The sequence below is a fragment of the Meriones unguiculatus genome, chromosome 7 (assembly GCF_030254825.1).
Source record: "Meriones unguiculatus strain TT.TT164.6M chromosome 7, Bangor_MerUng_6.1, whole genome shotgun sequence".
NCBI lineage: Eukaryota > Metazoa > Chordata > Mammalia > Rodentia > Muridae > Meriones > Meriones unguiculatus.
Window position 1 is genome coordinate 55,581,656 of NC_083355.1, and position 21,347 is coordinate 55,603,002.

The 21,347-nt window shown below is 39.8% G+C and overlaps 1 protein-coding gene across 2 annotated transcripts in view; it reads right to left on the reverse strand.

Moving 5' to 3' along the window:
- Prkd1 (protein kinase D1) overlaps positions 1 to 21,347 on the reverse strand; it is a 352,137-nt gene that overhangs the window by 51,946 nt on the left and 278,844 nt on the right. For both annotated transcript variants that reach the window (XM_060387453.1, XM_060387452.1), the window contains 5 exons: positions 5,378 to 5,588; positions 5,142 to 5,219; positions 3,804 to 4,008; positions 2,319 to 2,442; positions 894 to 971 (listed from right to left, as the gene is read on the reverse strand). In XM_060387453.1, the coding sequence (XP_060243436.1) occupies positions 894 to 971; positions 2,319 to 2,442; positions 3,804 to 4,008; positions 5,142 to 5,219; positions 5,378 to 5,588 (696 nt within the window). The remainder of the gene's footprint in view (positions 1 to 893; positions 972 to 2,318; positions 2,443 to 3,803; positions 4,009 to 5,141; positions 5,220 to 5,377; positions 5,589 to 21,347) is intronic.

The following is a 21,347-nucleotide window of genomic DNA, read 5'->3' on the forward strand; positions in this document are numbered from 1 at the left end:
CGTGTTCCTTCAAGTACCTCAGTCAAACATGTTTTGATTCTATATATACTATATAACATAGTTATATAAGTAAGTGACTGTTCATTGGGGAAAACCACAGCAATTAGTTTAGAAAGTAGTTTTGTTTTAAATTATGTGTGCCTGGATCACTCTTACCCATCTTTTGAGACAGAAACTCTCTCTAAACTCAGGACTTACTGATTGGCTCTAAAAATCTGCCTATATCTGCTGCCTCTACCTTAGGGTCATAAGATACCTTAGACCATGCCTGGAATTATCATCATCATCATCATCATCATCATCATCATCATCATCATCAGTCCTGATGAGTTAAATACAGATCCTCAGGCTTATATAGTAAGCACTTTATTGAATGAGTCATTTCTCGCAACCCCCAAATAGTTCTTATTGTTACTGTTTTTATGGTGATTAAAATATTAAAAAGATTAGGTGAAGGCAGCATAAAGTGACTAAAGTAATAATTTTATTTTTTCAGTTTAAAAGTCAGTAACATATCCTTGGTAACACAGCTGGGTAACAGGGCCACAAAGAATCAAAAGAACTGAGCTAGATACCACATCTATATTATTTCACGTAAAAAGACAGACATTTGCTGCTGAATAGAAGAATCTGGCCCTTATAATTGCCAGCAATTGTGGAGGGATGCTTCTACTCATCACCGTCCGGTACTGGGTTCCTGAGGATCTCAGAATTTACGTAGTGCCTGCGTGACCACTGGCTCTCTAGTGAGACCACACAACTCTGCTACAGCACCTAGCTTCCCCTCCATTTCCCTCTGCATCCTCCTCCCCTTCACTACCCGGAGCCAGAAGCACTTTGCATGAGGCTGTGGGATTCACAGATGAAGGAAGAAAGACAGAGGCCAGCCTCACCTTGTAGTACCGGCTCCCTGTGTCATTCTGGAACAGTGTGATGCACTTGCTGTCCAGCCTCCAGTAATGCCTTTTCCGCTGAAAGAGAAGTTACAGAACTGTGAAAATAGACACGCTTTATAAAAACAAGTGCAGATTCTCAGAGGGAAAATGGGTTTGATAGTGAAAATGTAAGAGCAATAGGCCAAAAAGAGATTCACAATGTGAATCCAGAAGGTGACTGTAATGAACATAATGTGACAAGTTTCTATAGCTACCTATAAGGCTGTGAATTATAATAGAGACACAGGATTAGCATCCTAGGAAGTACCTGGTTGCCATTCATATGTGTACAATGACTAGCAAAAAAAAAAATCTCCCATTTTTAATATTTATTTGCTTAAATTGCCAAAGGAGATTTTGTAGTCTACAAAAAAACAGGGCTTAATATGTGCTTATCCTTTAGAACATGGCAGGCCCTAAGGATTCAGCTAGGCATTTTCACTTCTATTCTCAGGAGAATTCTATATGCTCCATCACTAAATAAAGTTCATTAGATGGAAGGGTTAACTTCATGGTTACAAGTGAACAGAGGTAGAGAAAGGCCCTTGACACTTCCACATTCTCTTCAGCTCCCTCCTGAGCTCATGACTGACTCAGTGGTCAGGTCTTGCTGTCTCAGTACCTTCCATGTGAACATGTTTGCATTTGCATCTTTTTAGAGGCAAAGTCTTAACATTAAATATACCTTAAAAATGTTCTAGAAGGCCCAAGAAGAAATTGATGATGTTTATTTGAGTCCTGAACTAAATTTTCTCTCCCACAAGAAGGTTTAAATTATAAATGATCAATTGAGGTATACATGTCTTTTTATCTAAAGACATGGCAGAATTCCTATCAGTGGGTAGAGATGAGGAAACTACAATGAAAAGCTCTCAGCAGATGTTAACTAGTTAAAACTCTGAACCAAGGCTCAAGGATGTACTCTCCCACCCAAATGTACAACTTCTTTATTCAGCATTTGATTGATAAGAAGCGAAATGCACTATAGGGTTGTCTCACACCTGCGTAGGTAAATTCTTAAGCAAAGAATTTAGGTCTTGAGAATATATGGCAGCTGTCAGAGTTACCTCTCTGTTCCCCAAAGGCACAGTTTCTTCTAAAGCTCTAGGCCACAGAGGGCCATACTGAAAAACACAGCACCGCTTTCATGGCTGCCCTAGAGATGACAGGGAGACATTCCGGTCGCATGCAGATATTTTTCCCTTGCTGGAATTGCTTCATACAGTTTTAATCTAACACCATTACTTATTCACCTACAGCAAACATCCAGACAGTGTGTGCTCCACTGTCCCTACGCCTCTGCTGGAGCTCTACTCCCAAGAACTCACATATCCCACAGTCCTCCAAGCACCTGCATCATGGGGAGCACCTCCACCTCCTTACCAGAGTGTCCTGGCTGGTGTAGTGGACCATCCACCCTTCCTTCATCACCGTGCTGCTCCTCCTCTTGGTGTGCTTGACAGACTGCACCACCCGCATGAGCGGGATGTTGTTGCTTGTGGAAGGGCTTGAGAAGTCAAAATATGTTAGCACAGAAATATTCTCACATTTGGATCTCTCCACAACAAAAGCTCATTTAAACTATTTCAAAACAGAAATAAAAAAAAGAAAAGAAAGAAAAGAAAAACCCACATCTCATTTTCAGTGAAATGTTCTGTCAGAGGCTGCTGGTTCAGAAAGTGAGTTTCTCAGAAGAGTGACAGGTACTTCAGATGATCCCTTTAAGACTCCCTAGGCAGAGAAAGAGTACCCCCCTCCCGGGGGCTTTCACGTTGCTCCAGATGGCATTCACATTTTTAGGAAAACAGCAGTGTTTACTCTCAGTGTTTTAAAGACACAGCATGCAAAATCACAGAGAGAAGTTTATAATACGCAACAGGCATAATAATAAATTTATAGATATTGTATTTCCATATGAACTATCTGAATGATTTCTTAAAAACAAAAAATGAACCGCGACTTCCCAGTTGAGTTGCCTTTTACATAGCTAGTATTGTTGGGATTATTCTAATCCCCTGGCCCCCTCCATTCTTCCATCTACTTCCTCAAGTCCTCAGGTGCAAAAGAAATGCATGTTCTTCACGGTGAAGCCAGGTCACAAGACTAATACTCCTCACTATCAAAGAATGGTTACTGCAGTAAATGGAAGACATGCAATATATCCTTTCATGATCAGAGTTAATTTTAACTTGTTAATGAATTTGCCATTTGTAAAATGGACAAAAAACTGTGGTGGTATGGTTTTCAAGGTCAGTTAGAATGGAAAACTTAAGTGTGTAAGGGGTCAGGTGGTGAGGAGCTCGGGTTCTGCACTTAGACACTGCAGTGTGGAGGCAGCCACAGGCAATGTGAACAGGCGTGGCTGCAGCAAGACTCAGGAAGATGGCAGCAGTTCCATTTGACCTGGTGGCCACGTTGGACTGCTAACATGAAAAATGAAGATCACCCAGGGCTAATATGAAAAATGTAGATAATAGATAGAAAATTACACATATTTCTGAAATAAAATGAAGAACAATGAGGTGCACACCGAATGTGATATTTATAAGAGGGGATAGTTTGATGTAAGTGATTTCTACTGAGGTTAATCCCTGATTATTGCATTTCCGCACAATGAACTCTAAGCTAATATTAACTATTTACCTCACAGTGACCACAGCAAAGACATGCATCCCTCAGACACAAGGGAAATATGTCAACAGACAAATAACACTAGGACTGACATGGGTACTTCTCGCAGGGCCACTAGGCTTCCTGTCTCCACAGGCTTTCCTCCACACTACAAGCTCTTCATAACAAAGTCAGGCACACTCTGTTTCATATGCGGACTAAAACACCTAAGAGCTGGAGTCTGACAGTGGTTCTGACCTGATGGTTCTGTTGGCGTCCTCCTGATCTGCATCTGGATCCTGCATCTCCACACCATCACTCTGGCCCTCAGCCCCCGCCATCTCGGCATCCTGGACCAGAGCCTCTTCCATGTCGTCCATGAGCCCACTGTTCCGCTCACTGTCATTGTCGTCACTTCCCTCTTCCATGACGATATCAGATTCTGCCCCAGGGCTAAGCAACTCTACACAAGGTTTTAGGCCCAAAGAGGTAAGTCTGGAATCTTGGAACTAGTGTTTAAGGGAAAGGCGATCCTACCAAATTAATTACAAGCCCTCCCCCGCAACTGAATCCTACAGAAAATTTATCTTTCCATTTTTTCACCTTTATGTGTGGCATGTGAATGTATGAAACAGTAAACATAATTTCACAGCCCAAGGCTTGCTCCATGTCTCCAAGGCAAAAAAACATTAAAAATGAAGAAACTCTAAATAAAGCCCAGGAGCACAGAGCTTGGAGGCCTCGTCCAGGCACAAGTGACCGAAAACTGAAAATATTTTATAGGACAGGCATGCTGGGAAAAGAAACACATGTTGATGTTGGGTTCACATGAAAGGGGTCATCTGTAACTACTACTGCAGCTAACTTTTTAAATCATGTATCCCAGTATATCAAACTGTTCACATAAGCTATAGCTTTTAAATACCATAGTCTTTGTTATTTGACTATTAAATCCTATTCACATACAGTTGATGGTGGTGAGAAAATTTTAATTACTCACTAAATGCAAAACGCTCATTTTAAAATAAGAAAAACAGATCAATCAGGGATTTCGAGCCTCTAAGTGTGGGAAGTTCCCATTTTACCACATTGTTCTGACTACATGGGAAAAATGCAATCTTCAAACCATCAACATCACAAACTTCTCCATTTCCCCTGGGCTCTACTTACTGAGTCCAACTGACATTCCCTGGGATTGAAAAAGAGTCAATATCACAAGCCCCAAAAAGCAGGAAAATCGCCAGCTTTCATTTTCCAATTTTGTTAACTTTGGACCTGTACACTGGAAATCTGAATGCACAAGAATGGATTCCTAGAGAGTGCCCTCTTGCTTTTCCCCCCTTCGAGGTCTATTTCCTAGTGAGTAAATGCAATCATGTATCCTTTAGCTTTTCACAATACACCTATCTGTCTATCTTCCTGGGATTCTGTAACTAGAAGTTCTGGAAGTCTATTGGTGTGAAGATTAAACATTATCAGTTCTCGGTCAATGGAGAAAGGTAGCCTTGGATCCTAAGGCACAGACAGAAGGGCTCTAGTACACTATCTCTGTGACTGTCACGCAGAAAAATATTTCACCATCAATCTGTCCCTTACCTCCATTGATGGCCACTTCACCCAAGCAGTTGCTCGGTACTTTAGGTGCACAGCGCTTGTGACAGTTGAATCTGCAATCTAAAGATGATTTTAAAACAGAATTCAGAAATTCATCAGAAAAATGAAACAACGTGAAACAAAAATATAGTAACTCCAAAAGAGCAATGATTCCTTTAAGGCTTAGAGAGCCCGGCGGCCAGTACCCGCGGCCAGTGCCCGGGCCGAGCGGTCCTCACCTTTGCACTGCAAGCCCTGTCGGAAGAGGCCCTTGAGGAGCTTCTTGCAGAGCTGACAGACTGTGGGCCGTGTGTAGGAGTGGATGACGAAGGTGTGCGGCACCTTCACCTTAGACATCAGCATCTTGTCCAGCTGAATGGGCCGTCCGATGTACGACTGCGAATTCGACCTCTTCTCGCGACCAATGAATGACTCTGACACAGACTTTTGCTGTTTTGGGAAATCATGACAGGCATCAAGGTGTCAGAGGATCGAACTTGATTTAAGTGTATTTTAAAGTTTCATTTTGTTTTGCTACTGGATTCAGTGATTTGATCATTGATATGAGGCAATCTGAAAAATTTCTATTGATTAATGCAGTGTACTACCCCTCATTTCATATTTGAGTTACTCTGTATAATCTGAAAAAAGAGAGACCGGAGACCAAATAGATAAACTTGATTTTTAGGACTTTTAAATCATTTCTTCTCTCTCTCTCACACACACATTAAAATGTTAACTTAATTACTTTTAACATAGAAAACAAAGTGAATGTTCCTTGACCCCACTGCTGTCTTCCCACAGGGATTTTCCAGATCGCCATATTCACATGGATGGAAGTGTCATCAGCTCAGAGAGGGAGAGATGGAAATTCAGTCTCCACACAGTACTTGAGCTGAAAGATGCCTACAATTTCTTTGGGTTCCCTTGAGGGAAAAAAAATTAATGTGATTTTAAATCATTTCTCAATTATATGAAAAGGTAAAAGGCTAAAGTTAGGTAACCCTTCTTAGAATTAAGAAATATAGCAACTAAATGGGCTTCATGAGGCATATAAATACTGGTATTTGGGGTAATAATAACACCACTGTGCTCTACTGTCTATCATTTGGGGACTATTTAATAAACCTCTGCAGATTTTAAAACTGCATTAACTGAAATGAACTTCAATACCTTTGAACAATTTCACGAACATGTACTTGGGAATATTATAATAAATTTATTTGGAATAAAAGATGAATAGAATTATCCTTAGTGGCCATTGTAATTGTGCGTCTAATTAGTTAAACTCCTACTCTACATGAATAACTATTAGGTGCTTTAAAAGACGGTCCAAGTTATGAGCAGTTTACACACCTAAGCTCACACACTTTAACTACGTCTTTTACATTAAATACTATCAAAGACTGGAATTAACATACAGTACTTATTTGCTCTGAGAACCCTATCTTTTTATCTTACCAGGTTAATTTCAAAATTGGAACAAGTACTGACAAGTTAAAAATTAAATCTCACTTGCATAAAACCTCATCCATTTCAGTCTCTGGCTAACCAAAATCTAATGCTGCTTATTTCTCAATGAATGTACAGACACGCCAGCTGTAGCAAAATGAATGAAATATGAGCTGAGGTTTCTGCTTAGAATATCATGTCCACAGTTAGACTTCAGTGACAGAAAGTAAACTCTTCCTGGTGGCCTGGAAAGGGCCTTTTCTTCTAGCCTCTTTAGTCCAAAGACCCCACCAACGCATAGACTCTCTCTGTCAAGGGCTCGCGGTGGCTACCCTCAGCTGGTACTCAGCTGGACTTCCACTGTCTCTCCTGCCTTCTGATTACACTCTTACCAGACTTACCCTTGGTTCTGCTGGAGCTGGTAAGCCTAAGCCCCTTCTCCCAAGCGTTGGGAGCTGTTGTTGTAGCAGCTGCTTTGATATTTAAATCTCAGCAGAAAGACGGATTTTACCAGGCCTTTACCGAAGTCAGGGAACAATTTCCAGACTGTCGTCTGGAAGTGGGACCTGAGATACAGGGAATCAGTGAAGGACCCCGGGGGTGTTGGCAACCTCAAATCATTAAGTCAAAAGGGCACAGTGAGTAAATCCAAAAATAAAAATGGGACAAGGCAGTAGCCTAATGTTTTTTGTATGGAACTTAATTAAAGATAGTCTGTATATGCAGCAGGAAACTGAGAAAGTTAAACTTTCAGGCTCAGAGAGAAGGAGGTTAGAAAGATGGCAGGCTTCAAGACAAAATGATATTAGACCATCAGCTCCTCCAGAGGAGTTGTATTTCCCTCCTGATGACAGTAATTTCTTGCCAGAAGGAGACTTTGAGGAAGACTTACAACCTAATGAGCTTCCAGAGTTGGAGGAAGAACCAGATCAGTACTATTCTGAGAGATACCCTCCTATTCAGGCTATGCATGTTAAAAAGCATACAACTTGGAAAAAAGAAATTAAAAGATTGGAATGGGGCTTAGAGGAAATAAACAAAAAAAAATGGAGAATTAACTACTAGGGAAAATGAGGCTCAACCCCCCACTCCAACTCCATCATTGGTTGCAGGCTTGGACCCTCCTCCTAGGACTGCTAGAGTAGCAGTGGCTCAAAAGACAAGGGGATCTTTTCCTTTGTCCACTGTATGGGCAACTATATCTCCCTTACAAGCTTCTTTACAAGAAGCTAGGCAGAATGGAGAAGATATAACCGAGTTTTATGGTTTCCCAGTTCTAGAGCAGCCCGACGGACAAGGTAACATGGCGAGAGTCCATGCTCCTATACCGTTTAAACAATTAAAAGAATTAAAAGCTGCATGCTCCCAATACGGTCCTACAGTTCCTTTCATTCAGGCTCTGTTGGAGTCTTTGTCTACTGAGGCCCTCTGCCCAGGGGACTGGAAACAGTTAACAAGAGCATGCTTATCAGGAAGAGATCATTTATTATGGAAGTCAGAATTTGCCGAGCATTGTCAAGCTACAGCTGAACTTAATCAAGCTCAGGGAATTCCTATAACTTATGACATGCTTGCTGGAGAAGGAGTCTATAGGGAAATAGGACAATTGGATTTTGATGTGGCCGTTTATGATCAGGTAAATGTTGCTGCCCAAAGGGCCTGGAATACTCTTCCACAAGCAGGTAGACATGGGAAGGATTTGTCTAAAATCTGTCAGAGACCTAATGAGTTATTTCAAGATTTTGTGCAAGATTAATGCAAGCAGCAAACAGACTTATAAGTGATTAAAATTCTGGATTATTACTAGTAAAACAATTGGGTTATGAGAATGCTAACTTTGCCTGCCAAGCAGCTTTGAGACCCTTTAGGAAGAAAGGAGATATTTCTGATTATATTAGGTTATATTCTGACATTGGACTGTCTTACACTCAAGGAATAGCTATGGCGGCCACCCTATAAGGAAAAACTATTAAAGAGGCAGCTTCTCAGTTTTTCCAGTAAAAAAGCTAATGGTTAATTCTGCTACAAAGCTTCAATGGTCATAAAAATTGGATTCAACAAATAAAAAGATGTTTTGTCTGTCTGTCTTGAAGGTATAAATTTACCATATTCAGTAGGTCTTGGTTATAGATTATTGGTCATTGGCTATGTTTAGAATCTACAACATAAAGTTAACTTACTTAAAACCTAGGGTTAAAAACCATTCTAAACAACAAATGAACATTACTCATATCCCAAAATTTAAAAAACTAAAATGTTTTGCTACAATTGGTATTTCTTCCATTATAAAGACTAATAATGGTACTACATATATTAGTCAAGCTTCTCAACATTTTTAAAAATCATAAAACAGGTATGCCATATAATCCTTAAGGCTAAAAAACTATGGAGCCTGCCCATGGATCTCTTAAAAACCAACTGCAAAAAATAAAAAAGGGGGAGTCATATCCCCAAATAATAATCATGTTCTCTTTATTTTAAGTTTTTTGAATGTGGATATACAAGACCGTTCTGCAGCTGATTGATTATGGCATCCTAATACCAAAGATAATTATGCCCAAGTAAAATGGAAAGATCCAATTACTGGAATATGGCAGGGCCTTGACCCCGTATTAATATGGGGAAGAGGGTATATTTGTGTTTTTTCACAGGACGCAGAAGAAGCCAGGTGGATTCCAGAAAGGCTGTGCAATTTGCAGGAGCTGTTCCCCAGAAGCAGGATGTTCCAGCTGCAGACAATCGTGAATTCTGTCATGACTGAGATTGAAAAGCTGCATTGGACTTAAGCTCCTGACCCGCCTGTTTCATTCTGCTCCTGGGAGAAGATGTTATGCAGAGAAACCTCTTATACAATGGATTGGACTTGATTGTTCTGTTAATAAGGACAATTCTCAACAAAATCAGGAAAAACAAAAAGGAAGACTGACTATGAAACTTTGGACTGACTCTGGTTTTCAGCAGACCAAACAAGCTTGTTTCAGAAACTCTTGGGAGGTCCTGTAACTGCCTATGTAAATTCTCCTTTTGCTTTGTTGTTTGAAAATGTTAACAAGATTCAAATTCTAAAGTTTCTTGCCATCAATGTAAACTAACATTTGTAAGCTTTCAAATGTTTCTGATTGTTTGACAGCCTTTTACTATGGTTCCTGTGAATGTTTCTCAGACTTGGTATTTACACAAGGAGTCATTGTTAAGTCACTTTTATGGAGTGTTATTTTGGACTTGGCTTGTGATAGGAGATGTGCTCCTATCAATGACAATTAAAACCTGCCTGAAGGCCTTTTAGAATGTCAAAGCTGAGCTGATGGGCATAAGATTAAACCCCAGTGTCTATCCTAACAGAGGCTGGTAGTTAATGACAGTTAATGTTTCTTTGGGATATATTCAACCCAAGACAGGGCATGAATGAAGGAATTCATGTACCAATGACAGGTAAGAATATATATATTACGAGAGAAACAACCTAAGACAGGCACAATCTTCTGCTCCATGACTCTTAAATTATGGTCAAATTTTGAAAAAATTAAAAAGGGAGACCTGTTCTAGCAGCTGCTTTGATATTTAAATCTCAGCAGAAAGATTGGTTTTACCAGGCCTTCACTGAAGTCAGGGAAGAATTTCCAAGTCCATTTCCTTTTGTTTGTGACAGCAGGTGCGAGAGCTTGTCAAAATCACACCTCTTGTTTCATTTCCTTGTGAATTTAATCCATTGTGCTGAGCTGCTTTTACTCTGGCTTAAAAGCAGTCTGAAAAAAAGCCAGGGGGCTGGTCGAGTCTAGTCTCCACTAGAGCCTTTCGAGAAAGGTCTCATGTGTTGTGTGTTAGTTTATTAATTTTAGTCCTCATTCCTGACTCAAGAACCATTCCACGATGCTGCGGGCTCCGGCACCAAAGTACCCTAATCCCCTCTGGACATATTCTCATGATGCAAACCCAGGAGCCCAGCAGCTCCTTCTGGTGCCCATTCAGTCTTCTTTTCAGGCCATCTCCTCTCCTCTGTGAGCATTCTCATGCACAGCAGCTCTCTGCTAGAAACCACACATCTACCACACTTGGCTGAGACTTAGAAACCCAATAGTCACCACACTTAGTTAGGACTCAGAGTAGGCAACAACAACAAAGAACAAAGCAGGATATTTACACACACACACACACACACACACACACACACAACCATCTTAGCTCCAGACCCTTAGATTCTAGTACAATCACCCACATGAGCAAACAAGACAATGTGCTATATCCAGAAGCCAGCAACCCCACTGTTTGAGGCTTGAGAAAAGCAATTTAGCTGAGACACAAGACAAGAACTTCAAAATAGTAATTAAGAATATATTCAAGGATTTTAAAGATGATATGAATAAATGATGGAGACTGTGAAAACACAAGAAGTTGAAATGAAATAATAGGAACAATTCAAGGCATGAAAGTAGAGAATAAAAACCGAAATAAAACTGGAAATGAGAAACTCAAGATATCAAATTAAAACCTCAAAGATAGGACTCATCAACAGATTATAGGAGATAGAAGAAAAAAATTTAGATCTTAAGGACAAGGTAGGAGAAATGATAGCTCAGTCAAAAATATTAAACACAAAAACAACTCCCAAAACACACAGGCATAAAACACCCAGAAAAAAATGGGACACTGCAAAAAGAACAAATCTCAAAATGATAATAAAGGTACAAAAGAAACACAAGTCAAAGGCACAGAAAACACTTTTAAAAAGTAGTTGGGATACACCTTTAATCCCAGCACTTAGAGGTAGAGGCAGGTGGATCACTGAATTCAAGGCCAGCCTGGTCTATAAAGTGAGTCTAGGACAGACAAAGGTACACAGAGAAACAAACAAAAAAACAAAATAAAAACAAAAACAAACAACAACAAAAAACCTTTTAACAAAATCATAGAAGAAAGTTTCTCCAATTTAAAGAACGAAACCTCCATCAAGGTATAATAGACACAAAGAACAACAATAGAGAAGACAAGAAAAGAAAATCCCCACAATAACCAATAACCAAACCACTAAATGTACTGAACAAACAAAGGATATTAAAGCCACAAGGGGGAATCACCAAGTCACCTATAAATGCAGGCCCGTTAGAAGAATGCCTGGATTGCCAGTGGAGACTGTGAAACCCAGAAAGATCCTGGACAAACCTAGTACAAACTTGAAGAGAACATACATGACTATTGGAACCAGTAAACCTATCAATCACGATTGATAAAGCAAGAAAAAAAACACATTTAATGATAAAAACAAACGGAACAATTTCTGTCCACCATTCCAGCTCCACAGATCGAACTAGAAAGAAAACTTCAGTCTGAAGAGAAGGGCAACTGCATCATGAGGAAACAAGAAATAAATAATCCCAGAACAGCTAGTCAAAGCAGGCTGGGGCCCCCACACAACAAAAACAAAATAACAGGACTCAATAAAAACCTCTCATTTATACCTCTCCATACAAATAGCCTCAATTCCTCCAATACAAAAACATAGACTAACAGACTGAATTATAGACCAGGATTCATCTTTCTGCTGCATCCAAGAAACACACCTTACCATAAAGTATGATAATCATTTCTGGGTAAAAAAGATAGAACAACAAATGGATCCAAGAAGTAAGCAGGCATAGTTATTTTAATATCTGAGAAAAAACCTTTAATACAAAACTAATCAGAGACAGGAAATAGTACTATATACTCATTTAAAAGAAAGCATACCATCAAGCTTCCTTTTAGTTGAGCATTAATTCCTTTATGTACAACTAAGGCATGAGCTACATTGGCTAAATGATTATTCAGGGTCTGAGCAGTCTGCCCAGTATGACTCATGGCTAATGCCCTGGTGGTAGCTCCAACAGCCGTCAATGAGATGGTAGTAACAATGGTGGCTGTAGTTCCAAGATCCCTTTTCTGTCTGAAGAGAGTCATAGCGTGAGGGGCATCAATAGGCACAGGCACCCAGTGAGGCATGCGAGTAACCAGGGCATACCTAAATTTACTAGCATTCCAGCATTGGGCAAAAAAGCAAGTATCATTACCACAATTACTTGGCTCTATCTGGCTAATAATGAATAAAAATGGGGGATATAGACAAACAGGTGTGGGCTTATAGGAAATATTATGAGAAGCCTTAACCCCTCGTTGGAACATCCTGCGTCAGTTCTAGAACTAGCAGTGGTGGTGTCCGAGGTCTGAGTAGGTTCAGGAGACCATTGCCCCCAGGGGCAAGACGTGCTCCATGCCAATTGACTAACTCCATGTTTTCCTCCAATTTTGAAAGTCATTTAAGGTTCTTAAATTACTTTTTTCCCTTTTTTCTTAAATTTTTCATCAATTACACTTTATTCATTCTGCATCCCCCCATAAGCCCCTCCCTCCTCCCATCCCAATCCCACCCTCCCTCCTCCCTCTGCTTGCATGCCACTCCCCAAGTCCACTAATAGGGGAGGTTCTCCTCTCCTTTCTGATCTTAGTCTGTCAGTTCACATCAAAAGTGGCTGCATTGTCCTCTACTATGGCCTGGTAAGGCTGCTCCCCCCCAGAGGGAGGTGATCAAAGAGCAGGCCAATCAGATTATGTCAGAGGCAGTCCCTCTTCACATTAGGTGTTCAATCAGAGGATTGACCTCTTGCAGGAGCAAATTGATACCCTATGGCAAATCGCTCAACCTGGCTGTCAATGAAAGTATGCTGGACTTTGTGTCACTAGCATACAACATGAGAATTTTTCCTGCCCTGCAAATCTGTCTAAACAATTGTCGAGCTATATTTTAGGTAATTGGACTGGAGAATTCGATACTACGATGGAGCAGCTGAGAGTGGCCATTGTCACAGTAAATTCTACCGGAGTGGACGCAGGACTAGCCAGAGGATTATCAACATGGATTGCTGCAGCCATGAATCATCTGAAGGAATGGGCGGGCATGGGAGAGTTAGCAGGCCTTCTGGTGTTGGTCTCCTTGGTTTGCCTGTGGTATATATGCAAGATTAGAGTCTCACAACAGTGTGATGCAGCCATGACCATTCAGGCCTTTACAGCCATTGAAGCAGGACATTCTCCCCAAGCATGGTTGGATACCATAAAAAGCTAAAATGATACGCTCAGGATGCGAGGCTAAGCACTGCACTCAGGGTCAGCCGCTTTGGACCCAGAGAAGAGCATGTCTGATTGCATGCGGGTTGATGCCCCAGGTCCCGCCTCTGAGAAAAAGGTATTGGACGGGTCTGATGCTCTTTGGGTGGATGACACCTAAATGAACATCTGTACAAAGTCCCAATTTATTTCTAATATCAGAGATCAGACCTCTACTCTTGCCTGATGCGTATAAAACAAAAATGGGGAACTGTAGAGAGCTGCGGAATGCTATGCCTTAAAGATGGAGCTGGTTTCCGCCTTCCACCTTCCCGATGGTGAGTGCTCTCTGTCACGAACAACTCCACATTTGGCTAAGGCCGAGGATCTGGCTTGCTTCCATGTATGTGGACCTATCTGCATTGCCCCCGTGGCACGCCTGGGTTGGCTACCCAGAGGCTATTTAAGCTGTGGGCTGGCTTTCCCCGGGGTCCGAGGATTGTTCAATGTTCCTGAATAAACTGCATTAAAAAAAAAAAAAAAAAAAAAAAAAAAAAAAAAAAGAAAGCATACCAAGAGGACATTATGTTTCCAAGCATTTATGCACCAAAAGAAAGATCATTCAAGTTCATAAAATTATTGATAACTCCTCTATCATTGGACTTGGAAAGGGGCAGGGGGGAGATTAGGGAAGGAGGGTGGGATTGGGAGGGAATGAGGGAGTGGGATATAGCTGGGACACAAAATTAATAAACTGTAACTAACATTTTAAAAAATTAAAAAAACATAAAAAATAAAGTAGTGATAGTGGATGACTTCATTACCCAACTGTGACCAATAGATAGGTCATCTTGGCAAAAATTAAACATAGAAACAATGGAATTAAATAATGTCACAAGACAAATGTATCTAACATCCGATATCTACAGAAACACACACACAGACAAATGCACATACATACACAAGAAATAACACCCTGTATTTTATCTGATTATAACAGGGTAAAGCTGTATAGCAATAATACATACAGCAGGAAGCGAGAAGACTCACTACTGAATGCAAATTGCATCAAGACAGAAATCAAGGATATGAAAAACCTGTCAAAACTGAGTAAAAATAAAAATGCACATGCCCCCTCAGTGTGGGGAAGGGGTTTGGAGCACCGTTGCCAGGCCACAGAGGAGGATAATGCCACCAGTCCTGATGAGACCTGATAGGCTAGGGTCAGAGTGGACCTGGAGAGGGGCATGGGAAGAGATGAGGGGGGAGAGGGTGGGGTTGGAAGGGAATGAGGGAAGGGGCTATAGCTGGGAGACAAAGTGAATAAACTGTAATTAATATAAAAATTAAAAATTTAGTTAAAAAAATACACATGCCCAAACCTGTATGACAAAATGAAAGCAGTTCTAAGAGATATCCTTAGAGTACGCAATGCTTGAAAAATAAAGTAAAATAATTTTATTTTGTAACTTAAAAAAATAATAAAAAATCTCATATTAGTAACTTCACAACACACCTGAAACTTCTAGAAAACTAGAACAATACCCTAAAAGAATAGACAGAAAAAATAAAAACCGAGGGAAAACTGTACTAATAGAATTAGAGGTAAAAAGCGAGACATGAGGAAATTCACATAATTAGGAGGACATGCTTTAAACAACCATATTCCACTGACCTGGAAAACCTAAAAGAGATGCGTAAATTTCTTGGTACATACAGCTTAACAAAGTTAAATCAAGATGGAACAGAGAATGTAAGCAGACTTCTAAGAAGGTCATTACAAATCTCCCAACCAAAAAGTAAAAACACACATCGCAGGGTCCGATACAAAGAATGCTATAGAAACACACTGGATGAAAAATTACACAAAAATAAGAAAAATAAAACTACAAAGGTTAACTACTCTGGAAAAATTTGCACAGACCTAGAAGGAGCTAGTAAAGATAGGCCAACAGCTTATAAAACAAGAGTTACAAATATATTAAACCAATTCTTCAATGCTACTGAAGAATTATTACTTCTTTGGGGTTTGGTTCCTATTCAGTGTGTTTAGTGACTATGGTCACTGAGGCAGTTCCAAGACTCCAATTCAATGGAAGCAATATTTTTCCATAGTTGGAGAGTTTAAGAACAGAAGATTAGCTGATGTCCTACCTCCTTAGCACTATGAGCACTTTGTTTCTTATCCTGAATTTAAGATTTCTGAGCTGAGGTCCTTGATCCACTTTGACTTTAGTTTTGTGCAGGGTGATAAATATGGATCTATTTTCATTTTTCTGCATGTAGACATCCAGTTGGTCCAGCACCATTTGTTGAAAATGCTGTCTTTTTTCCATTGAATGGAATTGGCTTCTTTGTCGAATATCGAGTATTCATAGGTGTGTGGATTTAGTTCTGGGTCTTCTATGCGGTTCCATTGATCCTCCTTTCTGTTTCTATGCCAATACCATGCAGTTTTTATTACTGTTGCCCTGTAGTACAGCTTGAGATCAGGAATGGAGATACCTCCAGATGATCTGTTGTTGTACAGGATCGTTTTGGAGATTCTGGGTTTTTTGTTTCTCCATATGAAGCTGAGAATCTTTTTTTCAAGGTCTGTAAAGAATTGAGTTGGTATTTTGATGGGAATTGCATTGAATCTGTAGATTGCTTTTGGCAGTATGGCCATTTTCACAATGTTAATCCTACCAATCCATGAGCACGGGAGATCTTTCCATCTTCTGATATCTTCTTCGATTTCTTTCTTCAGAGACTTGAAGTTTTTCTCAAACAGGTCTTTCACTTGCTTGGTTAGAGTCACACCAAGGTACTTTATGTTATTAGTGGCTATTGTAAAGGGTGTTGTTTCCCTAATTTCTTTCTCAGCCTTTTTGTCTTTGGTATATAGGAGGGCTTCTGATTTTTTTGAGTTGATTTTGTATCCTGCCACTTTGCTGAAGGTGTTTATCAGCTGAAGGAGTTCTCTGGTTGAATTTTTGGGGTCGCTCATGTATACTATCATATCATCTGCAAATAGTGACACTTTGACCTCTTCCTTTCCGATTTGTATCCCCTTGATCTCCTTTAGTTGTCTTATTGCTCTGGCTAGGACTTCAAGTACTATGTTGAAGAGATATGGGGACAATGGACAGCCTTGTCTTGTCCCTGATTTCAGTGGGATTGATTTAAGTTTCTCTCCATTGAGTTTGATGTTAGCTATAGGCTTGCTATATATTGCCTTTACTATGTTTAGGTATGTGCCTTGTATCCCTGATCTCTCCAAGACTTTAAACATGAATGGGTGTTGGACTTTGTCAAATGCTTTTTCGGCGTCTAAGGAGATGATCATGTGGTTTTTCTCCTTCAGTTTGTTTATGTAGTGGATTACATTGATGGATTTCCGTATGTTGAACCACCCTTGCATGCCTGGGATGAAGCCTACTTGGTCATGGTGGATGATATCTTTGATGTGTTCTTGGATTCGGTTTGCAAGTATTTTATTGAGTATTTTTGCGTCAATGTTCATAAGAGAGATAGGCCTAAAGTTCTCTTTTTTTTGTTGGGTCTTTGTGTGGTTTAGGTATTAAGGTGACTGTGGCTTCATAGAATGAGTTTGGTAGTGTTCCTTCTGTTTCTATTTTGTGGAATAGCCTGAGGAGAATTGGAGTTAGCACTTCTTTGAAGGTCTTGTAGAATCAAGGACCTCAACATAAAACCAGATACCCTAAATCAATTGGAAAAAAAAGTGGGGAACAGCCTAGAACTCATTGGCACAGGAGACAACTTCCTGAACAGAACACCAACAGCACAGGCTCTAAGAGCAACAATCAATAAATGGGACCTCATGAAACTGAAAAGTTTCTGTAAAGCAAAGGATACCGTCATCAAAACAAAACGACTGCCTACAGATTGGGAAAGAATCTTCACTAACCCTTTATCTGACAGAGGACTAATATCCAGTATATACAAAGAACTAAAGAAGCTGAAAAGCAGCAAACCAAGTAATCCAATTAAAAAATGGGGAACAGAGCTAAACCGAGAATTCTCGACAGAGGAATATCGAATGGCAGAAAAACACTTAAAGAAATGCTCATCCTCATTAGCCATCAGGGAAATGCAAATCAAAACGACCCTGAGATATCACCTTACACCCATCAGAATGGCCAAGATGAAAAACTCAAGCGATAACACATGCTGGAGAGGTTGTGGAGAAAGGGGAACCCTCCTCCACTGCTGGTGGGAATGTAAACTGGTACAACCACTCTGGAAAGCTATCTGGCGCTTTCTAAGACAAATAGGAATAGTGCTTCCTCCAGACCCAGCTATACCACTGCTAGGTATATACCCAAAGTTTGTTCAAGTACACAAAAAGGACACTTGCTCAACCATGTTCATAGCAGCTCTATTTGTAATAGCCAGAACCTGGAAACAACCCAGATGTCCATCAACGGTGGAATGGGTACAGAAATTGTGGTATTTTTATACAATGGAATACTACTCAGCAATCAAAAAGGAGGAAATCATGAAATTTGCAGGCAAATGGTGGGATCTAGAAAAGATCATTCTGAGTGAAATATCCCAGAAGGAGAAAGACAAACATGGGATATACTCACTTATATAGACCTATAAGATATGATAAACATAATGAAATCTATACACCTAAAAAAGATAATCAATTGAGCGGACATGGGGTAAGATGATCAATCCTCATTTAGAAAGACAGATGGGATGTGCATTGAACGTATGACAGGAGTCTACTGAGCGCATCTGAAAGACTCTAACTAGCAGTGTTTTCAAAGCAAAGACTCATGACCAAACCTTTGGCAGAGTACAGGGAATCATAAGAAAGAAGGGGAGTTAGTCTGATGGGGAAAGGATAGGAGCTCCACAAGGACCAAATATATCTGGGCACAGGGTCTTTTCTGAGACTGACATTCAACCAAGGACCATGTATGGATATAACCTAGAACCTCCACTCAGATGTAGCCTGTGGTAGCTCAGTAACCAATTGGTTTCCCAAAGCAAGGGGAACAAGGACTATTTCTAACAGGAACTCAATGACTGGCTCTTTGGTCTCCCCACCCCCGAAGGGAGGAGCAGCCCTGTTAGGCCACAGAGGTGGGCTTTGCAGCCAGTCCTGAAGATACCTGATAAAACAGGATCAGATGAATGGGGAGGAGGTCTCCCCTATCAGTGGACTTGGAAAGGGGTACGGTGGAGATGAGGGAGGGAGGGAGGGACTGGGAGGGAATGAGGGATCGGGACATGGCTGGGATACAGAGTTAATAAAATGTAGCTGATAAAAAAAAATAAAAATAAAATTAAAAAAAAGATAAAATTTTACCTATTCTAAAGAATTATTGTAAAAAAAAAAAAAAAAAAGATTTCTGAGCTGAGATATGTTTTGACACAAGACTGACTCCTGGAGCACATGAAAGAAGGAGTCAGAGAGACAGCTGTTCTCATTTCGTCCTCACTGACTCTCTTCTCATAAACTGCAAGAGCCTGAACTCTTCCTGAGAAGTCACCTAACTCATTGCCTTGAAAACAGATTCTCCGGAGACATTTGAATAAAACACTGTTAGTTTAGGGAAAGGGACTGGTTGCCACCTGGCCCCGAAATGTTCTGTATTTAAGCAGATAGTGATGAGATTCACAGGCTACATGGCGCAACAGAGCAGGGATGGTCAGACCACCGAGTTTACAGTCAGAAACTGCCTCTAACATCTGTAGGAATGCGGGCCCTCGGGACAGACATGGCATCTGAAAATTGAAATCAAGTGGCATCTCAACTAGATATATCTACAATTATCTTTTAAAGCCTCAGAGCTAACTAAAAATACCCACTATGACCTATACTTTTAAACGAAGAAGCAAGTTTCACAGTCTTGAAACAGGGTACACATGTGCAGTACTTTATGTAGAAATTGATACAATGATGGCAGAAAGAGTCCGAACTTTCATTTTATCAGATGACTTGTACCTTAGACAAAAGAGAAGAACAGAAAACCTGGGTGAAGGCCAGTTGACAGTCTGGCATTCTGTTTCTGAACCCTAATGTAGACCTGCATGAGCTGTCAGAAGGAAAACATGAGTGTCACTACCTGCTGCTGTCCTACGTGCTCATACGGCCTTCATCCATTCTTCAATTGTAGAGCAAAGGCGTAACTAATGGAAACTGCGTAACAGCAAAAGATAAAAACTCAGGAGCTCATGGAACCAAGGCACACACCCTTCTGGGATCACACAATTGTCCAAGAAACAGTATCTCTGGATTCCCGTCAGAGATGTACTTGCCAGTAATTCCTGTTAAAAACATCCATGATGATGACAACAGAACCCTGAAATTAAAACTTTAAACAAGGTACAGTTGCTCATGGCTGCAGGATTGCCAAGTCCTAGGCTTGGGCTACCTGATAAAATTCTGTTTTAACAAAACAAACAAGTAAAGGAAAACCTGAACATCTTCAAAATTTTAGAAATCTATGTGTTTCAAGCTACTTGAGGTAACTTCAATATAAAGCTGGTACCTGAAAGCCTGGTAACTATTTTGCACTAATGTGTTAGATTCTAATGTGTTAGATGCAAAATATCATCTTTTTTCTTCCTTAACTTACTTCATTATTTTTTTTTATCATTCACACATTTAATTGTAGTGGATTCAATATGTTTCAGCACTGTAGAGTCCTGTATTACATTTTTTTCCTAAAGATAAATGTTGGATAAAGCAAAATCTTCCATACCTAGTAACTTCAGAAAAGGTTGTTTTTTTTTTCTCTCTCTCTAAGTTTATTAAGCTGGTGGATATCCACTGTTGCTGAAGGCCTAGTCTGGCTTCATGGATTTGGTGAGCCGCAACAACCTGCACTATAATTTTTTCATGAAACAGAAATGCTAAAAGGCTCTGGGAACATAACAGCTGTTTTTTTTTTTTTTTAATTCAGTTTCATTAGTATGTTCAGAGCAAAAACTTGCTCAAACTTCAAAGAACTGATTTAAATTACCTTCTCTATAATTACCAGACACACATGCATAAAAACACACTTTTAAATTTTACATTTTTAGTTCTTGGACTTATGAATGAAATTTCAGGTGTCAAATTTATATCAGGATCAATTTAATTATACAATAAGGTTTGGGGTAGATGCACCCAATTGTTTTATTTGGCAAACTAGACAATGAAATGACTTATACACAGGGCTGTTCCATTCTCAGTCTATCATATCAGAACCAAGAATATCAGAACAGAACAATGATAAAACCTTAATTTTAAATCCAGAAATAAGGACTAAATGGTTGTCATATTATAAAGATGTTTTTTTAAGAAGTTCAGATTTTTGAAGTAAAATTCTCACTAACATTGCTTTGCAAGAAATGACACCCGTTATAGAAGCCCCTGCATCAGAGGACTACATAGAAAGACAATCTAACCTGCTTTTAACTTGATTCTCTGCACTAATATCTCAGCAAGGTTGGCACCAACTCAGTAAGCAATGCTTTGATTACATCATGGGACTCTCAGTGCTAGTTTGTCTTTAAATATTTAACAGGATTCAAACATTTTCCCAGCACAGCATATTCACTTTGAAATGAAATCTTCATTAATTCATCTACAAAGCAAAGTGGAAAAGTTACATTTCTGTGTGTCTTGATTCTTGCTTATCATGTAAATATCAAATATAAGGCTTTCTGAGAGTTATA